General features: G+C 45.7%; 1 protein-coding gene and 1 long non-coding RNA gene across 9 annotated transcripts in view; one reads left to right on the top strand and one right to left on the bottom strand.

The window, feature by feature from the left end:
• The window catches only part of STXBP5 (syntaxin binding protein 5), a 193,085-nt gene that overhangs the window by 57,048 nt on the left and 115,388 nt on the right, over nt 1-20,649 (bottom strand). For all 8 annotated transcript variants that reach the window (XM_025184070.2, XM_075924382.1, XM_025184056.2 and 5 more), the window contains exons 10-13: nt 11,151-11,305; nt 3,374-3,446; nt 534-681; nt 383-450 (exon numbers count right to left, since the gene is read on the bottom strand). In XM_025184070.2, coding sequence (XP_025039855.2) covers nt 383-450; nt 534-681; nt 3,374-3,446; nt 11,151-11,305 — 444 coding nt within the window. The remainder of the gene's footprint in view (nt 1-382; nt 451-533; nt 682-3,373; nt 3,447-11,150; nt 11,306-20,649) is intronic.
• Nucleotides 3,589-8,395, top strand: LOC142827905 (uncharacterized). Its single transcript, XR_012902707.1, has 3 exons — nt 3,589-3,892; nt 4,344-4,422; nt 7,923-8,395. It is a non-coding gene; the product is annotated as an uncharacterized LOC142827905 (long non-coding RNA).

Here is a 20,649-nt window from a genome sequence, read left to right as displayed (position 1 = left end):
AGAATCTCCTACAAAAGGCAAGTTAGGAACGATGACTGCTGCCTTTCTACTTTTGCATGAGGCTATGGCTCTCTTTTCAACATATAATTGACTTTGCTCTGTTTTAACTCCAAACACTGATAGCACTGCAAGGACAGGATATAGGATCAGCAGATTCTTCATCCAGTATACATAATACATATATATTAACCATATTTTTGCACTTTGTTATTCAGAAGTAATTATTTTTAGTGTTTTAAAGATAATCAGTTTTCTGAACATTCCATTAATTATTCACCCCTCCCATATCAATTATTGTGTTTTCTACAGGTTACGTGAACCAGAACTGCAAAAATGCACTCTAGTTATTTTGAACAAGTTAGTATACTATCTTACCACTTACCCTGTAATAATTATCTCTGGGTAGCTCTGAGTGATCAAACCCCAGTTGCCTCCACTGATAGGCCATTCCTAGAAGGTTAACAACAACAGATTCAAATAAATGACACTTTGCACTGGCATTATCACATAAGGATATGCACATTATACCATACCTGTTTACTGTAACCTTGCCGTTTCTGTCGAGCTCCAACTGAATAAAGTGCAGGAATGAGGTCCACAGGACAATCAGCAAAATATTCACAACAGGTAACAGGAGACTCATGTATATTCAAAGGATAGGGATTCTCAAATATAGGATACCTTCATTGGAGGAAAGAGAAAAAAGGTTACTTCTATAACTATTGTTCTTTGATATGTGTTGCTCGTGTCCATTCCATGTTAGGTCTGTGTGCTTGTCACATGCACCAGTGCTGGAAGTTCTTCCTTAGTAGTATGCATAGGGGATTGGGTCTGGACCCCTCTAGAGCGGTGAACATATGCCACAGTATCAAGGAGAACTGCTGGCTCCCCCTTCCCTCAGTTCCTCTTGCCAAAATTCTGACAGGGGAAGGAGGACATGCCATGGAATAGACATGAACAACACATCTCGAAGGACAACAGTTACAGAAGGCTAGTAACCATTTTTTCTTCAAGTGCTTGCTCATGTCCATACCACGTTAGGTGATTCCCAACGAGAATCTTCGGAGGCAGGTAGGAATTTATGGACATGTGATTGCAACACAGCTCTGCCAAAACCAGTGTCATATCTAGCCTGCTGGGTGATGGCATCATAGATCATAAAGGTGCAGCTTTACAGATGTCCTGAACTTGCACCAGGAAAGTTGCTGACAGTGCCTTAGCTCTGGTCGAATGGGAAATCAGTGTTGGTGGAGGTACCAACCTATAACAGCTCATAACAGGTATCGATGCAGATGGTGACACAAAATGAAAGCCTTTGAAAAGACACCAGAAGACCTTTCATCCTGTTAGCTATTGCAACGAAGAGATGGGTCAATCTATGGAATGGCTTAGTACGCTCTAAGTAAAAAGCCAAAGCCCACCTGATGACTAGGGTGCGTGGATGCCTCTCCTCGTTGGATGCAAGAGGCTTTGAGCAGAAAACTAAGAGAAAAATGTCCTGATTAATGTGAAAAGGGGACACTGTTTTGGGGGGGGGGCATGCTCCAAACTGGGCATGCTCCAAATGCTGGGGCAGCATAAAAGGCAGGAGAGCAACTCAGTCTGGGGTAGCCACCAAAGGAGAAGGATCTCTAGCCAGAGCCCAGATAACGGGGACCAGAGATCCAGGAGACCTCTGAGAGTTACGAGCACCAGCGAAGCCCCAGGGAGAAGCAGCTGCCAGGGAACCAGAACACCCAGGGACCACTTGGGACACTGCCCCACTAGCACTAGTAGGAAGTGGCCTACGGAGGGTGTCGGAGTGGTATCTCCCACCTGGAGGAGCTTGGTATGTTTCAGTCCAAGTCCCCGCTGAGCAAGTGGTAGAATGCTCTGCCACTCACAGGGCCCTGGGTTGGGACCTGGTGGAGTAGGGTGGGCCCGGACCCCCATGGGGGCTGCCAGCCCTACACTGCCCTGAGATAAGGGCTAACATTATTGACTTTAGCCATTAAGCTAAACTAGACCACCTAGACCATGGGTGGCTGTTATTTACAGACTAAAGAAGATTGGAGCCCCTGGAGGGAGCAGAACTGGTGACACTTCCTTTTCTTCCAGATGTCAAACAGGTCCACAATGGGAAACCCCTGTCCTCTAGAAGATCATGTCAACAACCTTCAAGTGGAGTGATGAGAAAAGAAAGACCAGCTGACATGATCAACCAATGTGTTTCAGATGCTAGGAAGATGTAAAGCCTCAATGTGCATGGCATGTCATATACAGAATTCCTACAGTCAAAGGGCTGCTTGACAAAGGGCCAAAGACAGTACTCTTCCTTGCCTCTTGACATAGAACAAAGCCACAAGACAAGCCTCTGCGGAACCAGGTAATCGGGGAAGTGGGGGGGGGGGCCCAGTCTGGGAGGCATCTGGGAGTTGGGCCTGGTTGCTGAGTGTGTCGTAGGGTTGCCAGGTATCCAGTATTTTCACCTCCTGACAGGGAAAACCCCCCAGAAAATACCAGACATTTTAGGTGTCCGGTATTTTCTGAATATTTTTGTACTGGACAAGAGGCAAAAATACCAGACTGTCTGGGTCAATACTGTCTGCAAACTTGGCCATGGAATGACAAACATTAATGTCATACCTCTGGAATAATGCCTGATAGTTTGCCGCTCGTAACTGTTTAGCAGAAAAATTGGTCTGCCAGCCTCCAAGTCTAGCCTCTTGTCATCTTTATTTTTTGGGGGGGCAGGGAGGGGGGTTGAGCCAGGTTTTCCCTACCTCTAGAGACCGCTAGAGGTGGGTGGGAATATAGTACTCTAAGCCTTTAGCAGGTTTGTAATATTGCCTCTCTGCACATTTGGAGATTGGTGGGAGAGAAGACAGGGGCTGCCATTAGGCTTTTACCAACTTTCCCACCCCACCAGAAGCGCTACCCTAATTAAGGCCACTGCGGCCAAAATTTCAAAAAACAGTGTTGGGGGTTCCAAGAGCGCCTCTGTTTCCAATCCCAGGTTTCCTGCACCAGCTTCAGCAGCTCCTGATATGCTCTGGCATCATCTTGTGGCACTGCCTGAGATGGTCCTGTAACTGACTTTTTTAAAAACTTGACAGTCTGAGTCAGGTATCTCAGACTGTCTCACTTGCCCTCCACTCTTCACGACCTCATAGGCTTTGCCCAATTTCTCAAATTAAAAACAATGCCCCCAAAAACAATTTCTGTAAATAAAGTGAGAGTTTCACTAAGGCAATCTCAGATACAGTTCCAATAAATATTATTAAAATTGTTTTCATTTGCAAGTGGAGCATTAACAGGTGATATCAAACAGATACACAATAGCCTTAATTACGAAGACACTCCATATTCCCTCCACTACATCTCAGATTCTTACCCATTCTGTGCCAGGTCTATAAGTACTAAATCCTTTTCTAGAAGAACCACGACAGCATAAGGTTCCTGGAAATCTAAAAACAGACCAAAAAAAGGTTATTTAATAGTAATTTTAGTTCTCCTAACATATAGGCTCAGTCATCCACATTACAGGAAACTGTGTACCACACACTTTTCATTAGCCATAAGGAGCAACACCATGAGAGAAAAGGGAGTTACTCACCTTGTGCAGTAACGACTGTTCTTCGAGATGTGTGTCCCCGTGGGTGCTCCACTGTAGGTGAAGGGTCGCCCTGAGCCTCAGATCGGAGCTTTCTATAGCAGTTTCCCCTGTTGAGTCACGCATGCCCAGGAGGCGTCTCGAGCCCTTGCCGCCTCCTGAGGAGTGTGACTCATCCCCCTCCCTTTCAGTTCCTCGTCTCCGCCCGAGTAATTTCGACTCCGAGCAGAGGGGAGGTAGGGAGGGTCGTGGAGCACCCACGGGGACACACATCTCGAAGAACAGTCGTTACTGCACAAGGTGAGTAACTCCCTTTTCTTCTTCGAGTAGTGTCCCCGTGGGTGCTCCACTGTAGGTGACTACAAAGCAGTATCCAGTATATGGTTGGAGGGAGCCGGAGTCAGTGTTTGGCAGTGGTGGAGAGCACTGCCGTGGCAACTGCTGAGTCACTCTTAAGTTGTGGAAGAATGGCGTAATGTTTAGCAAAGGTATGATCTGAAGACCATGTTGCTGCCCGGTAAATGTCTCTTAGGGGGACATTGCTCAGAAAGGCTGTGGAGGCAGCCGTGGCTCGAGTAGAGTGTGCTCTTGGTGGGCATATCAGCGGTCTATTGCCCAGTGAGTGGCACTTAATTATGCATGTAGATATCCATTTTGAGATTCGTTGAGATGATATCGGTGTGCCTTTGGATCGTTCAGCGATGGAGATAAAAAGTCTTTCAGATTTACGGAATGGTTTTGTTCTTTCTAGGAAGAAGGCCAGAGCCCTCCGGATGTCCAGGGTGTGCAGAGTGGCATCTGTCTGCGACGAGTGCGGTTTTGGGAAAAAGGTAGGTAACACGATTGGTTCGTTAATATGGAATTCTGTACCGACCTTTGGCAAAAACGTGGGGTGGGGTCTAAGTATGACCCTATCCTTTGTGAAAATTGTGTAAGGAGGTTCTGACATTAACGCTCCAAGTTCGCTCACCCTCCTGACTGAGGTGATGGCTAGGAGGAAACAGACCTTCATAAAAAGGAAAGGAAGTGGCACTGTTGTCAGTGGCTCAAAGGGAGGTCTGGTGAGGTAGTTCAAAACAAGATTTAGGTCCCACAAGGGGGGTGGAGTCCTATGTGGTGGGTATACATTCTGGAGTCCCTTGAGGAATCTTTTTGTAATAGGGTGGTTGAAAACGGAGAATCCATCTACTGGTGTATGAAATGCTGCTATTGCAGAGAGGTGTACTCTTAGGGAAGAGACAGAGAGTTCTGATGCTTTAAGGTCCAGAATGTAATCTAGAATGGTATCTAATGGTGAGGCACGGGGCTCCATTTTGACTCGCTGACACCAGTGACAGAAACGTGCCCATTTCTGTTGGTAAGTTTTCCGAGTAGACTGTCTCCTGCTCTGGAGGAGGATGTCCTTTACTTGCTGGGAGCAGCGATCTTCTACCTCTGAGAACCAGAGAGAAGCCAAGCCTGAAGATGCAGGGTATTGAGTTGTGGGTGCAGTATCTTGCCGTTGTTCTGAGATAGTAGGTCTATCCGGTACGGTAGCGGGTAGGGGGGCTGGACCGCTAGCCTGTGAAGGTATGGGTACCAGGTTTGTCGAGGCCATGATGGCGCAATCAGGATGACTAGGGCTTTGTCCCTCAGGATCTTGCGCAGGACTCTGGGGATGAGCGGTATGGGAGGAAAGGCGTAGTGTAGGGAGGCTGTCCAATTGATCAGGAAGGCATCTCCCAGAGAGTGTTTGCCAAGTCCCGCACGTGAGCAGAATTGGGGACATTTGGTGTTCTGGGTAGAAGCAAAGAGGTCTATCGATGGCCATCCCCACTGGTGGAAAATTGAGTTCGCCACCTCCGTATGTAACTCCCATTCGTGGTTCAAAGCGAAGTTTCGGCTGAGTGAATCCGCTTTGATGTTGTTCACCCCGGGCAAGTAGGACGCTATGAGGGTGACTTGGTTGCGGATGCACGAGTTCCACAGGCGAATAGCCTCCGCGCATAAAGAGCGGGAGCGGGCTCCACCCTGCCTGTTTATGTAGAACATTGTGCAGATGTTGTCTGTTAGGATGCGGACTGTGTGATTGGCGATGGAGGAGGCAAAGTGTGCACAGGCATTCCTTACTGCCCTTAACTCGAGGAGATTGATATGTAAGTGTGTCTCGTTTGGGGACCATCTGCCTTGAACTTCGTGGCCGTTCATATGTGCCCCCCAGCCTAGCAGGGAAGCATCTGTGGTGATTTGGATAGTGGGTTCGGTTTGTTGGAACGGAACCCCTGTCAAGAGATTGCTTGGCACTGTCCACCATCGTAAGGATCCCAGCACGTCTGGTGGGATAGTAACCGTTTTGTTTCAAGGGTGCCGTGATGGGATATAAACAGTTGCCATCCAGAGTTGAAGACATCGAAAGTGCAGGCGAGCATGGTGGACTACATAGGTGGTGGAAGCCATGTGGCCCATTAGTCTGAGGCATGTAAGTACTGTGGTGGTAGGAACTGTAAGCATCCCATTTATAATTTCTTGCATAGTTGCAAAACGTTGTTGAGGTAGGTATGCCCGGGCTGTCACTGAGTCCAGGCGTGCACCAATGAACTCTATGTCTTGAACTGGATACAGCGTTGACTTGTCTTGGTTGATTAGAAGGCCTAGACGACTGAGGAGGGTCGTGGTCGTCTGTATCATAGAGGCTGTTTCGGCGTACGAGGATCCCTTTAGGAGGCAGTCGTCTAGATAGGGAAATATGATGACGTTTTGTCGTCTGAGATATGCCGTCGCGACAGCCAGTACCTTCGAAAATACTCTCGGGGCTGATGAGAGGCCGAAGGGGAGAACCCTGTACTGGAAGTGGTCTGGTCCCAACATGAAGCGCAGGTAACGTCTGTGGGAGGGGTGGATGGTTATATGGAAATAGGCATCTTGGAGGTCGAGGGCTGCAAACCAGTCCCCTTGATCTAGCGCAGGAATGATTGTGGAGAGTGTGACCATCTTGAAATGTTGTTTCTTGAGAAATTTGTTCAGTTTGCGGAGGTCCAATATAGGTCTCCAGCCCCCTGTTCGTTTTTCGGTTAAGAAATAGCTCGAGTAAAACCCTCTCCTGTGGAACTCTCGGGGTACCCTTTCTACTGCTCCGATGAGGAGGAGTCGATCGATTTCTTGTTTCAGAAGGGTCTCGTGAGAGTGGTCCCTGAAGAGGGACGGGATAGGGGGAAGGGTAGGGGGGATAGAGGTGAAAGGGATGGTGTAGCCCACTCGAATGATTTCCAAAACCCAGCGGTCCGATGTTATGGACTCCCATTGAGGAAGGAATGGGCGCAAACGATGGGTGAACAGATGGCCATGTTGGGGTAGTGCTAGATCGTAAGCAGGGTGTCGCAGGCCCTCGACCAAATCTTCAAATTTGCTGTTTAGATGGTTGGGTAGTTGGTGGGCGGGCCTGGTTGTGGCGTCTTCTGGGACCTCGTTGCCTTGGTCTAGTGTCTTCATAGGGCCTCTGTGATCTATTATATTGCCCATATCGGTATCGGTTGTATGAGTTATATGGGGTGTATCGTCCGCGTCTATAGGGCTGCGTGCACATGCCCAACGTGCGGAGTGTAGACTTGGAATTTTTGCTGTTATGGAGTATTTCATCCGTAGTGGCTGCAAATAGTTTGTGCTTGTCGAATGGCAGATCCTCTACTTTAGGCTGGAGATCGCGGGGAACTCCTGATGACTGGAGCCAAGAGGTTCTACGCATGACTACCGCTGTAGCTGTAATTCGGGCTGCGGTGTCAGCAACATCCATTGCGGTTTGAAGAGCAGTGCGGGCGATCATATGGCCCTCATGAACTATTGTTTTCAGGATGGATCTTTTAGACTCGGGGAGATGTGGTATCAGCTCTCCCAGTTTTGAGTAATTGTCAAAGTCATGATTTGCTAAAAGAGCAGAGTAGTTCGATATTCTGAGTTGTAAGGTGGAAGAGGAGTATACCTTCTTGCCAAAGGAGTCCAGCTTTTTGTGGTCCTTGTCTGCGTTGCCCAACTTGTATTGTGGGATCTTTGCACGTTGTTGCGCTGAATCCACTACTAACGAGTTGGGTTGTGGGTGTGTGAAAAGAAAGTCGTTGTCTTTTGATGGGACAAAGTACTTCCTATCGATCCTTTTATTCGTTGGTTGAATGGATGCAGGTGTTTTCCAGAGGTCTTCCGAGGTCTCCATTATTGCCTCGTCTATAGGGAGGGCAATCTTGCTATGTAATGTGGGATGGAGATTCTTTAGCAGTTGGTATTGTTTCCTCTGGACCTCCTGCAGGGAAACATTCTGGCTTATTGCAACCCTCTTGAATAGATCTTGGAATTGTTTTAGGTCGTCAATTGGTGCAGAATCTGATGGAACTACGGCTTCATCTGATTGTATATCGGGAGCATCAGAATGTGTGACGTTTATTGAGTGAGTGTCTGATTCATTGTCAGAGATTCGGTCCACCTCCTCATCCGAAAGAGTTGCTGGAGGTAGGGACTGCGGCCGAGATAAGCTTCTCCGGGATGGAGTGGAGTGAATTGGGGAGCATTGTCCACGTGATTCCCAGTGTTCCCAGGGTCCCCATTGCGGATAAGGTGGGGGTGGGTAAGGCCAGTACGGGTGCCATGGGTTCTGTTGTGGTGGGGCTCCGTAGTCATAAAAGCGAGATTGCCTAGGTGATGGGTGCCTCGAGGAATAAGATGTGTGGTGATCATCCTCAAGAAGGGGAGCGTCTCGGCCGGATAAGATTGGTGTAGACCTGGGAGGGGATAGCCGTGATAGGGACTTCCCAGGTGAGTAGGATGTGGAAGGCAGACACTGAGCTGTGTTAGCTTCATTTAGCATGGACTCTAATTGACAAGATTTTTTTTCTATTTTTTTCCTTCTCTTTGCCTCCCCATCCTTCTCTTTTTCTGATATTTATTTGTACAGTGGGCCCCTTACACCATTCATCTGAAAAAGTTGGTTGTGCTCATGAAATCTCATGATACCATCTACATTTGTTGTTAGTTTCTAAGGTACTGCAGGACCATTCATTGTTTTTTAAGGTTTTATTTTTCAGATTTTTAATTTAAATCTGATTTTTTTATTTAGATTTTTTATTTTTTGAAAACCAATAAAATACTAACTTTCTCATTTAAAAACAACAGTTACAATTATATCTCATCACAAACATGTTATACATATGCCTATGAATTAATAGTTCTAGTCTATTCAGCCTAACACTTGCTTCTTGAAAGTTCTGGGCTTCCAATTTCTATTTTTCAGCAAACTAAAAAGAAATACCTGCAAAGACAGACAAAAGCTGGGTAGGATTACTTTTATTCTGTGTTTATGTGGTGATGGACTTTCATCAAGCATCACAGAGGAATTAGTTATGACATTGGCTTAAAGACAGAGAGACAATATATATAGGAAAGGATGGAGGCAACACAGAAAGGAACAGTGAAGTTGAAAGGAAAAGGGAAGACATTATTCAGAACTCTCACAGCTTCCTATCTTCCCTTACACCTTTGCAACAGAAAAACTGTCATGGCTTCTGAGCATCAGAGAGCCCCTGTCCAAGAATATTTTATAAAAGAAAAATATGTCAAGTGTAAACAGTGGAAGATGATGATGTAGGACCTAGATGCAAGAATGAAACATCATAAGGAAAATTGCTTATTGGGAGAAAATGATGCAGATGGGATGTGGATATGGCTGAGTGGATCAACTGGTTAGTATCTTTAATTGACATTGCAATGTATTGTTCTTCAAGACGCTCTCTATACATTTTAGGGGTGTAATAGTGTATTTGATTAACTGATAAGAAAAAATGTATAGGTTCATGCTATAGACTACATGCATCCTGTCTACCGCCAGTAAATTTTTTAGCGAGCTGGCCAGTAGCCCAGGTCAGACTTGGCTTGTGCTAGATCCAGGACCTACCCCCACTGTGGCTCTGCATTTAAAGTGTATTACGAGCTAGGCGGGCAAGCATCCTGGCTCAGTGCTGGCCTGCGCCAGGTCTAGGAGCTCAGTGCCCTCCCCCGGCACAGGCTGCTGCCACCCTGTGCTGTTGCCTCTGTATCAGAGGCAGCAGTGCAGAGCAACAGCCAGCCAGTCCACGAGGGGAGCTGGTTTTTAAACTGGCTCCCTTCACGGACTAGAACCCACCTGGCACCCTGTGCTACTGCCTCTGATACAGAGGCAGAAGCGCGGAGTGGCAAGGGTTCCTCGGAGAGGGGCTGGAGTGCACTCGCTGCTGTCTCCACCCCTAAGGACTATAGAATAGTTGAGTAACCGGTAAGAATTCATAAGGTTAATTGGCTATCCAATTAACTGATATTTAACATCCCTAATGCCTAGAAAGCTTCAGTAAGAGAAATTTAGAATTGCCAGTTGCCACTGTCATTTTCTTATTTTACATTACATGCTCCTTTCTTCGAAACACTATGGCCACAGACCACAATGGTGATACCGTATGTCTATTCCCTATTTTCCATCGGCATAGTTCAGCTTTCCCAAAGGAACCCCGTTCTGTAACTGTTTTCTCAAAAAACAGAAGTGCTAGTGAGTTCAATGGGGCGTACTCCAAAATTAAGTGCATTATAAGCACAGTCAGTCTTAGCAGTTTTTTGGGGGGGAGGGGGTAACTTGATTTAAATCAATTATTTTTGTTTGGTAATTTAAATCATCTTAATTTACATAAATCCACCCTGAAAGAAGGATATGGGTCTGGGGTCTTTTGTAACCAGGATTCAGAATATTTGGATCTGTGGATGAAGGACACGTACGCTAATGTTTTTATAGCTTGGAATAGCTCTGGGTCTTGAGACATGGCAGGTGACTTCCTACTGTAGCAATTTGCACAAACTTTTCTCCCTTATGAAATTTAATTTCTTTTTCTAATTGTAAGCTTCATAACAGGCACAAAAATAATGAAATGGTTTCATTTAAAACATCGGTTGAATATATATTTTCTGACGCTTCAAAATGTCTTCATTTCTAATAGATAAGAAGTGTAGTCTACAGCCTGAGTACAGAATATAGTACAAGTAACCAATTTTTTATCTCAGATGAAACAAGGTGCTTTCTCTATGGATTTTGGCAAACTATTTAATCATTGATGGAGGTTTCCTTCCTATAAAACATAGGTAATAATTTACTTACCAACTCAGAGAGATGTTAAAATAAGTATTTACACACTCACTATAGATTGAAAGACCTGGTAAGTGCTAGTCATTATTTATAACAGTCTGTGCACATTATGTGCACATTAATACAGAGGTAGTGTATTTTATAAATGCTTGTATGAATGTGCATTTTAATAAAATGTACTGTTTTTAAAAGAAAAAACACATGTAGTAACTAATTCTTTTCCAGAACATTATAATGATGTTGGTGTTTATTATTAAACATATTTAATCTTTAAAAGAATGATTAAACAAATCTTGACAAACAGCTACAACAGATATTGTTCTGGTCCTGTCCCACACAGAGATATAATAATGAGGCAAAAGCAGTAAGGAATATTCTAGCAAAATAAAGCTAACAAGAGAATGGGTAAAAGTAAAATTTTATAGAACCTACCATTAGGGTATGGAGTTTCACAGAGGGTTAGAAAATCAACAATAGAATAATCCATTTCTAGCACAGCAGTGCTTTTCCCATGCATGACTGTTAAACAGGGTCTTCTTCCTACAGTATCATATGACAAGCCGCCAGACAGAATGATGAAAGGTTCCCTGGAAATAAATAAAAAAAAGGCATTAATGACTATGAAAGGGATACTAAAAAGGAAAGAATCAGCGTTTTCCCACTTCCTCATAATATGAGTTCAAGAGGACACAACTACTGATAGATACATTAGAGTATCTTGACATGTGTCTTACTTCAAAGAGACTTTAACATTAAATTACAGAGGGAGACTTCAGCACTTGTATTTATGCTTAAATTCGACACATTGCAAATGGGCCTTAATAAAGATGTTAATTACCTTACACATTACAAAGACAGCCTCCCCACCTTTTGATATTCGTAGTAACTCTTGATTAGCCACTTATTGACTTACAATAAGCTATTTCCTCCTTCCTTGTCTCTTCCTTGCCCCTCGCCTTCACCTTCTGTTCTAGTAGCTGATGTGTTAGTTTATAATCAGTTTCCTTTCTTCATTGTATTCCTGTTATATATAGTCATGCCAATTCACTTTCCGATTATGATCTGAAAGTGGGTCTGCCCTACAAAAGCTCATCACCTAATAAACTATCTTGTTAGCCTTTAAAGTGCTACATAAAAGAAAAAAAAAATATTTCCCTTTCGTTTTAAACAGAACAAGTAATCATCAAGTGATCCATTCCCCCTTCGCCCATTCCCAGCTTCTGGGAAACACTAGGGATACCATTCATGCTCATCCTGGCTAATAGCCACTGATAGGCTATCCTCCACAATAGTATCTTGTTCTTCTTTGAACCTTGTTAAAAACTAAAAATAGAAACAAACACAAACCATTCAACACAGCAAATTTGCCCCCCTTTCCATTTTTTTTAAAGTCACCTTTAGGAAAAGTGTTACAAGGCTGAGGCACTCAAACTTATCCCAATTGTAAGCTTAATTCTGGGAAAGTGAAAAAAATTATAGTATATTCCAATTACGTATAACAATAATTATTGCTAGGAACCAATGGAATACAAAGATTAAAATAATCTAAACAAAAAGATCTACTAATATAATTCAAGGATGGTAAAATAATGTCTGGTAAACAAGTATGGGACCAAAAATCAATTAACTAAAAAAGGAGGTTATTCACATTGCTGTAACTGATGTTCTTCGAGATAAGAATTCCTGGGGGTGCTCCACAGTAGGTGTAGGTACAACCCAGCACCTCAGAGCGGATTTTTGATAGCAGTGCATTGGGAACCGTGCATGTGCGGCACAACGTGCAACACCCCCCCTCCCACCCGGCACCATCACGCATCCATGGCCACCCTCCCTTCAATTCCTTCTCTATCTGGAACCCGGCTTAGGAGAAAAGCATTCACTCCCCCCCAAAGTAGAGGGGAGGAAAGGAAGGTAGTGGAGCTCATCGCGAAGAACATCAGTTACAGCAAGGTGATTTCTTCTTCTTCTACCCCAAGAGAGAAAGAGAGACTTCCCTGGGGGTGCTCCACAATAGATGACTGTAAAGCAATTTGTGTTATGGAGGTAGGGACTTCGGATCAGGCAGGTAAACTGTCTGCAGTACGGCCTTTGCTACTTGTGTAGTGGAGAGGCCCAGAGAAAAGTGCACAGTGCTTAGCAAAGGTATGTTCTGATGCCCATGAAGCAGCAGTGCATATGTCATCAATAGGAACCTTCCTCAGGTAAGTGACTGAGGTGGCAACTGCTCTAGTAGAGCATGCCCGTATCAAAGTAGGTAGCAGTAGATGATTGAGTGGGTAGTACATGGTGATGCAGTCAGAAATCCAATGAGATAATCTTTGGGATGATATGTGGCTTCTCTTGTTGCGTTCTGCCATGGAAACGAAGAGTCATGGAAACAATCTGAAGGATTTTGTTCTGTGGATGTAAAAGAAGACCGCCCTTTGGACATCAGGGGTATGCATCTGTGCCTTGAAAGTGTTTGGTGTGAGGCTTTGGGAAGAATACAGGTAAGTGTATCATTTGGTATAGGTGAAAAAGGAAGCGCACCTTTGGTAAAAACTTCGGGTGCAGCCATAAAGAGACTTTGTCCTTAAAAAAGATGGTGAACAGTGGGTCCGCCATTAGGGCGGTCATCTCGTCTACTCTATGTGTTGACATTACTGCAACTAGGAATGCCGTTTTTAGAGTTAGGTGGAGTAGGAAGCATGTGGCCATGGGTTCAAATGGAGATTTTGTGAGCATCATCAGTACCCGGTGTAGATCCCATGGTTCTCGAGGAGCATTAATGTTAGGATATAGGGCCTATAGGCCTGTTAGGAAGTACTTAGTTATAGGATGTGCAAACACCGTGGTATTATCAACTGGCACGTGGAAGGTTGTTATTGCTGCAAGATGGACTCTGATTGAGCTCAGGGAAAGTTGTGATTGCTTGATGTGTAGTAGGTAATTGAGGAGTGTAGGAAGAGGGGTATCCTATGGTGATAGAATCATAGAATACTAGAACTGGAAGGGACCTCGAGAGATCGAGTCCAGTCCCCTGCCCTCATGGCAGGGCCAAATACTGTCTAGACCATCCCTGGTTATCTAACCTACTCTTAAAATATCTCTAGACATGGAGAATCCACAACATCCCTGGGCAATTTATTCCAGTGTTTGACTACCTGACAGTTAGGAACTTTTTCCTAATGTTTAACCTAAACCTCCCTTGCTGCAGTTTAAGCCCATTCTTCTATACTCAGAGGTCAAGATGAACAAGTTTTCTCCCTCCTCCTTATGATACCCTTTTAGATACCTGAAAACTGCTATCATGTCCCCCCTCAGTCTTCTCTTCCCTAAACTAAACAAACCCAATTCTTTCACCCTTCATTCATAGGTCATGTTCTCTAGACCTTTAATTATTCTTGTTGATATATTGCAGTAGGCCGCCCAATGTGCAAACCAAGACCACTTGTTAATATATGTCTCTCTTGTTGTAGGGGCCCTGCTGCGTAAGTTGGAGTCTATAGGCCATAGGTTGTAAGTGCTCTCATGTGCACTCCCCAACCAATGAAAGAGGTGCCTGTGGTGATAACCACTGTGGGTTCTGGGCCTTGAAAGGGTATGCCCCTGCATAGGCTGTATGGTTTTGTCCACCACAGTAGTGATCTCTTTACTATGTCCGGGACTGAAAGCGTTTTGGTCTTCGGGTGCAAGTTGGGTTTGTAGGCGAATCTGAGCCATTCCTAAATACACCTCCTGAATAGGTGGGTGTTGGGGACAACAGGGTTGCAAGACGCCATATGACCCAAGAGTGACAGACAGTCGTGGGCTGTTACAAGTGGTATTACATGGTGCAAATGAATTAACTGGCTGATCCCGAGGAACCTGTCGGGAGGTAAGGAAGCCATGGTTGCAGTGGAGTTGAAATGGGCCCCGATGAATTGTATGGACTGAGTGGGTATGCGCACTTATTTGCTCTTGTTTATCAGAAGTCCTAGTGATTGGAAACACAGTTATACCAGATTGGGTACAGCCTGTAAGAATTGGGCAGCAGCTGCCAGTTTTTTTCCTGGGTAAGGAAGTAATGGGAGTAAACGCCCATCCTCTGGAACTCTGGTGGAACTAATTGCAGTAGGTGATCTATCTCTTGTTGCAGTATGATTTTGTGAGAGGGGACCCTAAAGAGGACAGGGTGGACGGGTGAGGTGGGTGAAGGAAGTTGTATCACCCACTTGTCGGATGTGATGGTGTGCCATTTGTCAAGAAATGGGAGCAGGTGGAAAATGAAACATTTGCTAGTATTTGAGAGCTCTGGAGGAGGTAGGATGGTTTTCAGTCTCTCGAAGGATGGCTCAAATTTGCTTATCTGGTTGGGGTGGGTTGTTGGAGGTATAGGGGCCATTGACGCTATTGTCTGGTATGGCGATGTTGCTGGTATGGTGGGCGATCTTACCTTTGATAGTGATATGTGGGTATCTTGGCCTTTGATATGGTTGATATCTGTACTGCCTTCTTATTACAGTTGTCTGAATGCCAAGAGAGCATAAGGTTGCCCTGGAGTCTTTCACTGAGTGGAGGACCTCACTGGTTTTCAATGAGAATAGCTTTGCTCCTTCAAACAGCAGGTCTTCCACTGACCGTTGGATTTCTTGAGGGAAGGCAGATGAATTAAACCATGATGCCCGTCTCATGACAACTGCAATGGCTGTTGTTCTCGTAGCCATGTCAGCTGTGTCTAAGGAAGCCTGAAGAGCTGTGCATGATATTGCCTGACCCTCTGTGACAATTGCTCTGAATTGCCTTTTTATTGTCTGGTATATCATCAATAAAGGCATTAAGCTTTGCATAATTATAGAAATCGTATTTATGGAGAAGTGTGGTGTAGATGGCTACTCATTTGTAGCGTGGCTGATGCGTACGCTTTCTTACCAATTGTATCAAGTCTCTTATTGTCCTTGTCGGATGGTGTGGAGTGGTTTTGTTGCTTATTTCTCTGTTGAGCCACATCCACTACTAGTGAGTTTTGTGGTGGATGAGTGAACAAAAATTGAGGCCCTCAGGTAGGATATAATACTTGTGGTCTGGTGTGGGTTTTTTTTTTTTTAAACACAGGTGGGCAGGATTGAGGCAGGGGTTTGCCACAGAGTTTTGGCAGGTTCTAGTACGGCCGAGTTAACTAGCAAGCTATTTTTTGAAGAAGGTGTCACCCGAAGGATATTTGTGAGGTCATGTTACATGTCCTGCACTTCCTCCATGAGAATGTTCAAACTGGTTGCAACTACAATAATTCCTCATTTAACGCTATAGATATGTTTCAGAAAATGATTGTGTTGAATGAAAACGTGTTATGTGGGGTCAATTTTCCCATTGAAAATAATGGAAAAGGTGGGGGTTGCGTTTCAAGTGGTGTTGTCTGTTGGGACCAGCACATAAGGTTGGGGGAGAAAGGGGACTGGGTTACAGCAGGGAGGGAGAGGGGGTCACAGGGGAATGGGTTAACAGCAGTGAGAAAGGGGACTGGGTTACTGTGTACAGAGAGAGGGGGTCACCAGGGAACAGTGTGGTGAGCAGTGAATCCTCCGCCGCTTTGCGGGGAGGTGGGAGAAGCCCCGCACAGCTGCTGGCGACGGGTCAGCTGGGGAAACCCAGCCTGTAAGCAGGGGCGGAGGAGAGGGGGCAAGGCATCCAGCGAGTGGGAGTCAGCGGGGAACAGCGCGGTGAGCGGTGAACCTTCCGCCGCTTTGCAGGGAGGCGGGAGAAGCCCCGCACAGCCACCGGCAATGGGCTGGCTGCGGAAATGGTGTTATTCCGGGGATGGTCATGTAATTCAAAAAACATTCCCTAAAAACAATTGTGCTATTGTGAAAACATGTTAAGCAGGTACGTGTTAAATGAGGAATTACTGTATCTTAAATAGGTCCTGTAAATAAGAGAAACCTTCAACGGTTGCTGAGAGTGATGGCATGATGGCCTCGTCCATCCCAGACAGCGAGTTTGCGTCAAGTAATGCCTCTGGACCTGAGTTCAGGGAATGGTGTTCGTCAATTTCATTTTAGCCCCTCCCCACTTGAGGGAATTGGGTTAGGGGAGAAAGTGCTTTTGCAGTGTGCTTTGTCTTATATGGTTTCTTCTTGTGGTGTTTGAGGCCACGGGCTCCAAAACTGCCATTGGGATGGGTAGGGCATTGGTGGTGGCATCCATGGATAAGGTGTCCAAGGGGTCATGGCTGCTCTGGTGAAGTCGGGTGCATCAGAATGAAAGGACCGTTCCAATGCCTCTGTGCATGGGGATAGCTGTGGTGAGAAAAACCTCTGGGTCCTCATTCCCGTCAGCTGATAAAGTGGTAGGCAATGATGTATAGTTGAATAGTGGTGAATAAGATGGCTTGTCATTACTTAAAAATGGGGAATTAAAGGTTGAGGAGACTGCCAAGGTCTTTGTGGTCTCAATAGGTGATGGTAGGAGCGCGAGGCACCAGAAGTGCCATTGCTGTAAGAGAGGATAGCACCTGTGGTACTACAGAAGCAGAGCACGCAGCATGAGGAGTTATGGGCAGTGAAGGAGGGGCGGTGTCATGTTACTGCCCTGTCAGCTGCTGCAGTGCTGTGGTAACCGCTTGTGGATCCGCTGTGTTCAGTGCAGCATTGGTCAGCACTGTGCTCAGTGCCGAGCTTCATGAGGCAGACATGATGTGGCCTGAAGCTTCTGATTGGGTGCCCAGTGTGGCACTTCTAGAGTGAGCTCATGCCACACCTGAGGTGCCTGGCTTATCATAGGTACTGAGGCATGACTTATCAGGATTAGCCGACTGCCTCTCCATTGAGTGCCGTTTTGGCAAATGCGGGTTTTAAGGAAGTGAGGTGGCCCATTTCTTTGGGGATTTAAGCAGGTTAGCCCTTTTGTCCTTGGCAGTCTGCCTGGAGCCTGTATCTGAGGAAGGGTGTTTGCCCTTTTCTGAGAGAATCATTTTTAAATGGAGGTCTCTGTCTCTCCATGTGCACGCCTTCAGTTTGGTGTAATGTGGAGAGTCTGGTTGAGAGTGGGAGTGTCCGAGGCACTTAACACATTTATCATGAACCTCTGAGGCTGGCATAGTGCGGTTGGAGTCTGTGCAGTGTTTGAAGCCGGATGAGCCCATTTCTCGTGGTGATATTAACGAATGGCTGGAGAAGCCAGCTGAGGCGAGTGGTATGTCGTTCCCCCCTCCCCACCCCCAATAACCACTAGGGAGAAAAATCTTGGAGTAAACTAATCTATCTGTCTTAGAACTAATGAGGATCAAGGAGCACTGCAGAAGTCCATCTGAAGCTGGGGATGGTATAAAGGAACTGAAGGGAGGGTAGCCATGCCTGTGCGATGGTGTTGGGAGGGCCTGTGCGCATACATAGCCCCACTGCACTATCAAAAATGCACTCTGAGGCACTGTGATGCACCTACACCTACTGAGGAGCAACGCCAGGGACATCGCTCAAAGAAGAATGGAGTATTTAAAGTTAGGTTTAATTGGTGGACAAAATAATGAGCAAGTGAGGTGTTACACTTGTTAGGGTCGTTAAAAAGCACTTTGGGGGAGAAAAAGCTAATTAACTGCAAGCTTCACCAAGAAGGCTGAATAATACACCTTTTCCTGGGATGCACTGTACCATTAGCCTTTGTTGTCCTAATCCTGGGAGACGTCCAGATAAAAACAAAAGTTAGAGAAAGGATCACAGAGAACACTACACCTTTACAAGCTCTGACTGGATCCCAAACTCCATTCAGGATGTAAGACTTTGGATTCTGCACCATCCTGTTCTCTTCCCTACTGTGTAATTTTTCCTTTCCTACCTTATTTCTTCTCTTTCCTACATACATGTAGGAAGTAAGACTGTGAGGGGTGCTGCAGCACCCCCAGGTTTTCCATCCTGCTTTCCCGTGCCCTATAGACTGGCCCCTCTAGCCCTGCTTGCTGGTGTCTGGGCGGCTTTTCCAGGGTCCCACTGGCCTCGTGTCCCAGCCTCTAGGCAGCCCCGCTGGGGACCTTGTTGGCCCTACTGGCGCTTCAGTACCCCTTGGAGTCCTGCTCTTTGCTGTCCCTGGAGGCGCTGCCGCCCACCATCTGCGAGGGTCCAGGCCACCAGCTCTGGAGGCTGCACTGCCACTCTGGGTCCTGCCGCCAGCCTCCAGCTGTGGCTAGATTGCCAACTCTTTTGGACCAGAAGCCATTAGTGGTAGAGTTGGCAACTGTAGGTGTGACCCAAACTTTGGCAGTGAGGAGTAAAAAAAAAGGTTTGGGAAGAGTGCAGCTTAGTACCCTCACCATAAAAACAGTTCCAGTGCCACTGCTTTCCTTTCTCTTTCCTTTTGCCGTCTTTGAAGCAATTCAAGAAAATGCCATAAACAGCCAGATGTGGGTGCCCATTTGACAGAACTCAGAGTGACTGATCAGATTGTGCCATGGGCCTGTATTTCTCCAGCAGTGAGTCTGCAAGTCAAACTTGTGAGAAAAGGTTTATTTCTTCCTTCCTTTACAGCAAAAGGGAGTAATATTATGAAAATAAAAGACTTGCTTCATACTTTACGGTTCAAATGCTTTTCCTTCTTTTCCTGAATATTTAATAGATACTTAAAACAATATCTAGTGATGTATTTGCCATAGGACTAAGCAGGCTGAAATCGCTGTATTACAATACACCGAGCCTTTCATAACTGTTTATTGTTCAGTGACAAAGTCACAACACCTTTAAATCTCTGGATCTAGTTAGCCCCTCAAAACAAACAACAATCAAATCTCAAACCATATGATATACTGCTGAATACCACAGTTAAATTTTTTCCCCCTCACTTCCACATGTTGAACTGTGGAAGAAAGTGCTTTAAGTTTTCCTTCTTCCCAAGTATCATATATGGGGCTCTAAGAGACTAGGTACTATGCCTTAAATGCTAATGATTAGGGCACTAGCAATTTCATGGCCAGTCAGGAGTAGCAGTGAAGAGTCCCTAACTGGGGTGCTCCCAGCAGCACAGGGGAAATCAGACTCATTTCTACCTTGTGGAACTTCCTGTGGATGCAGGAAAATCTGCAGTTGTCTAGCTCTGAAGCCTGAATGGCAATCCCATGATCTCCCTACAAGTTTGAGACTCCCCACCCACAACCTCCTTTTGTGTTGGGACTGGGGATGTTAAATTTAGTTTAATCAACTAAACAACTAGCCAATGGATTTTCCATCAACTAGTCAATTAGTTGATTAGCGGGGAGCTGCAGTGGGGTTAGCTCCTGGCCCAGGAACTAACCTCGCTGCAGCTCTGCCTTTTAAATAGATAGATCAAGCTTAATCCGTCTAAAAGGCTGGTGCAGGGGGGGGGCGGGGGGGGGGGCGGGGAGGAGAAGAAACCCTGCACAAGCCAGGAATCAGCTGTCCCAGCTCACACTGCATCCCTCCTGCTGGCTTTAGCCTTTTAAAAAGCAGAGGCACATCCAGGATTAGGCACAAGCCAGGAAATCAGCGGATTCCTGGCTCACGCCCAGTCCCCACTAACCCCCTGCTTCCCCTTCCCCCCGCAGAGATAGTGCTGAGGGGAACCAGCTTTTAAACCAGCTCCCTCCTGCACCGGCTCCTGCTCCCACCCTTGATAGAGACAGCAAGTGTGGGGGGGGGGGGGGGGGGGGGAAGGGAGGGAGGGGAGAGGAGAAGCGAATAGTCAATTAGTTGCTTATATCCCTAGTTGGGATCCCACAATTACTATAGTGTGACATTTAAGTACGTGAAATTTACCAATGTTAAGATCCCATGGCTGTGAAATTGGCTATAATAGGGCATGAATTTGGTAGGACTCCGTTATTGCTGGCTTATACACACATAATATGTCTAGTAAAGCAATGTAACTTAAGAAGGAGCATATATACTTGTTTTTCCTTTCATTCTGTAGAAAATAAATGAAATAGCAATGCTCTCATACAATTATGGAACATCGAGTACTTAATGCAGGT

Source organism: Pelodiscus sinensis, chromosome 3, assembly GCF_049634645.1.
Source record: "Pelodiscus sinensis isolate JC-2024 chromosome 3, ASM4963464v1, whole genome shotgun sequence".
In the NCBI taxonomy this organism is placed as follows: Eukaryota; Metazoa; Chordata; order Testudines; family Trionychidae; genus Pelodiscus; species Pelodiscus sinensis.
Note: the sequence above shows the minus strand (reverse complement) of the source record. Positions and strands in the feature narration are given on the sequence as shown.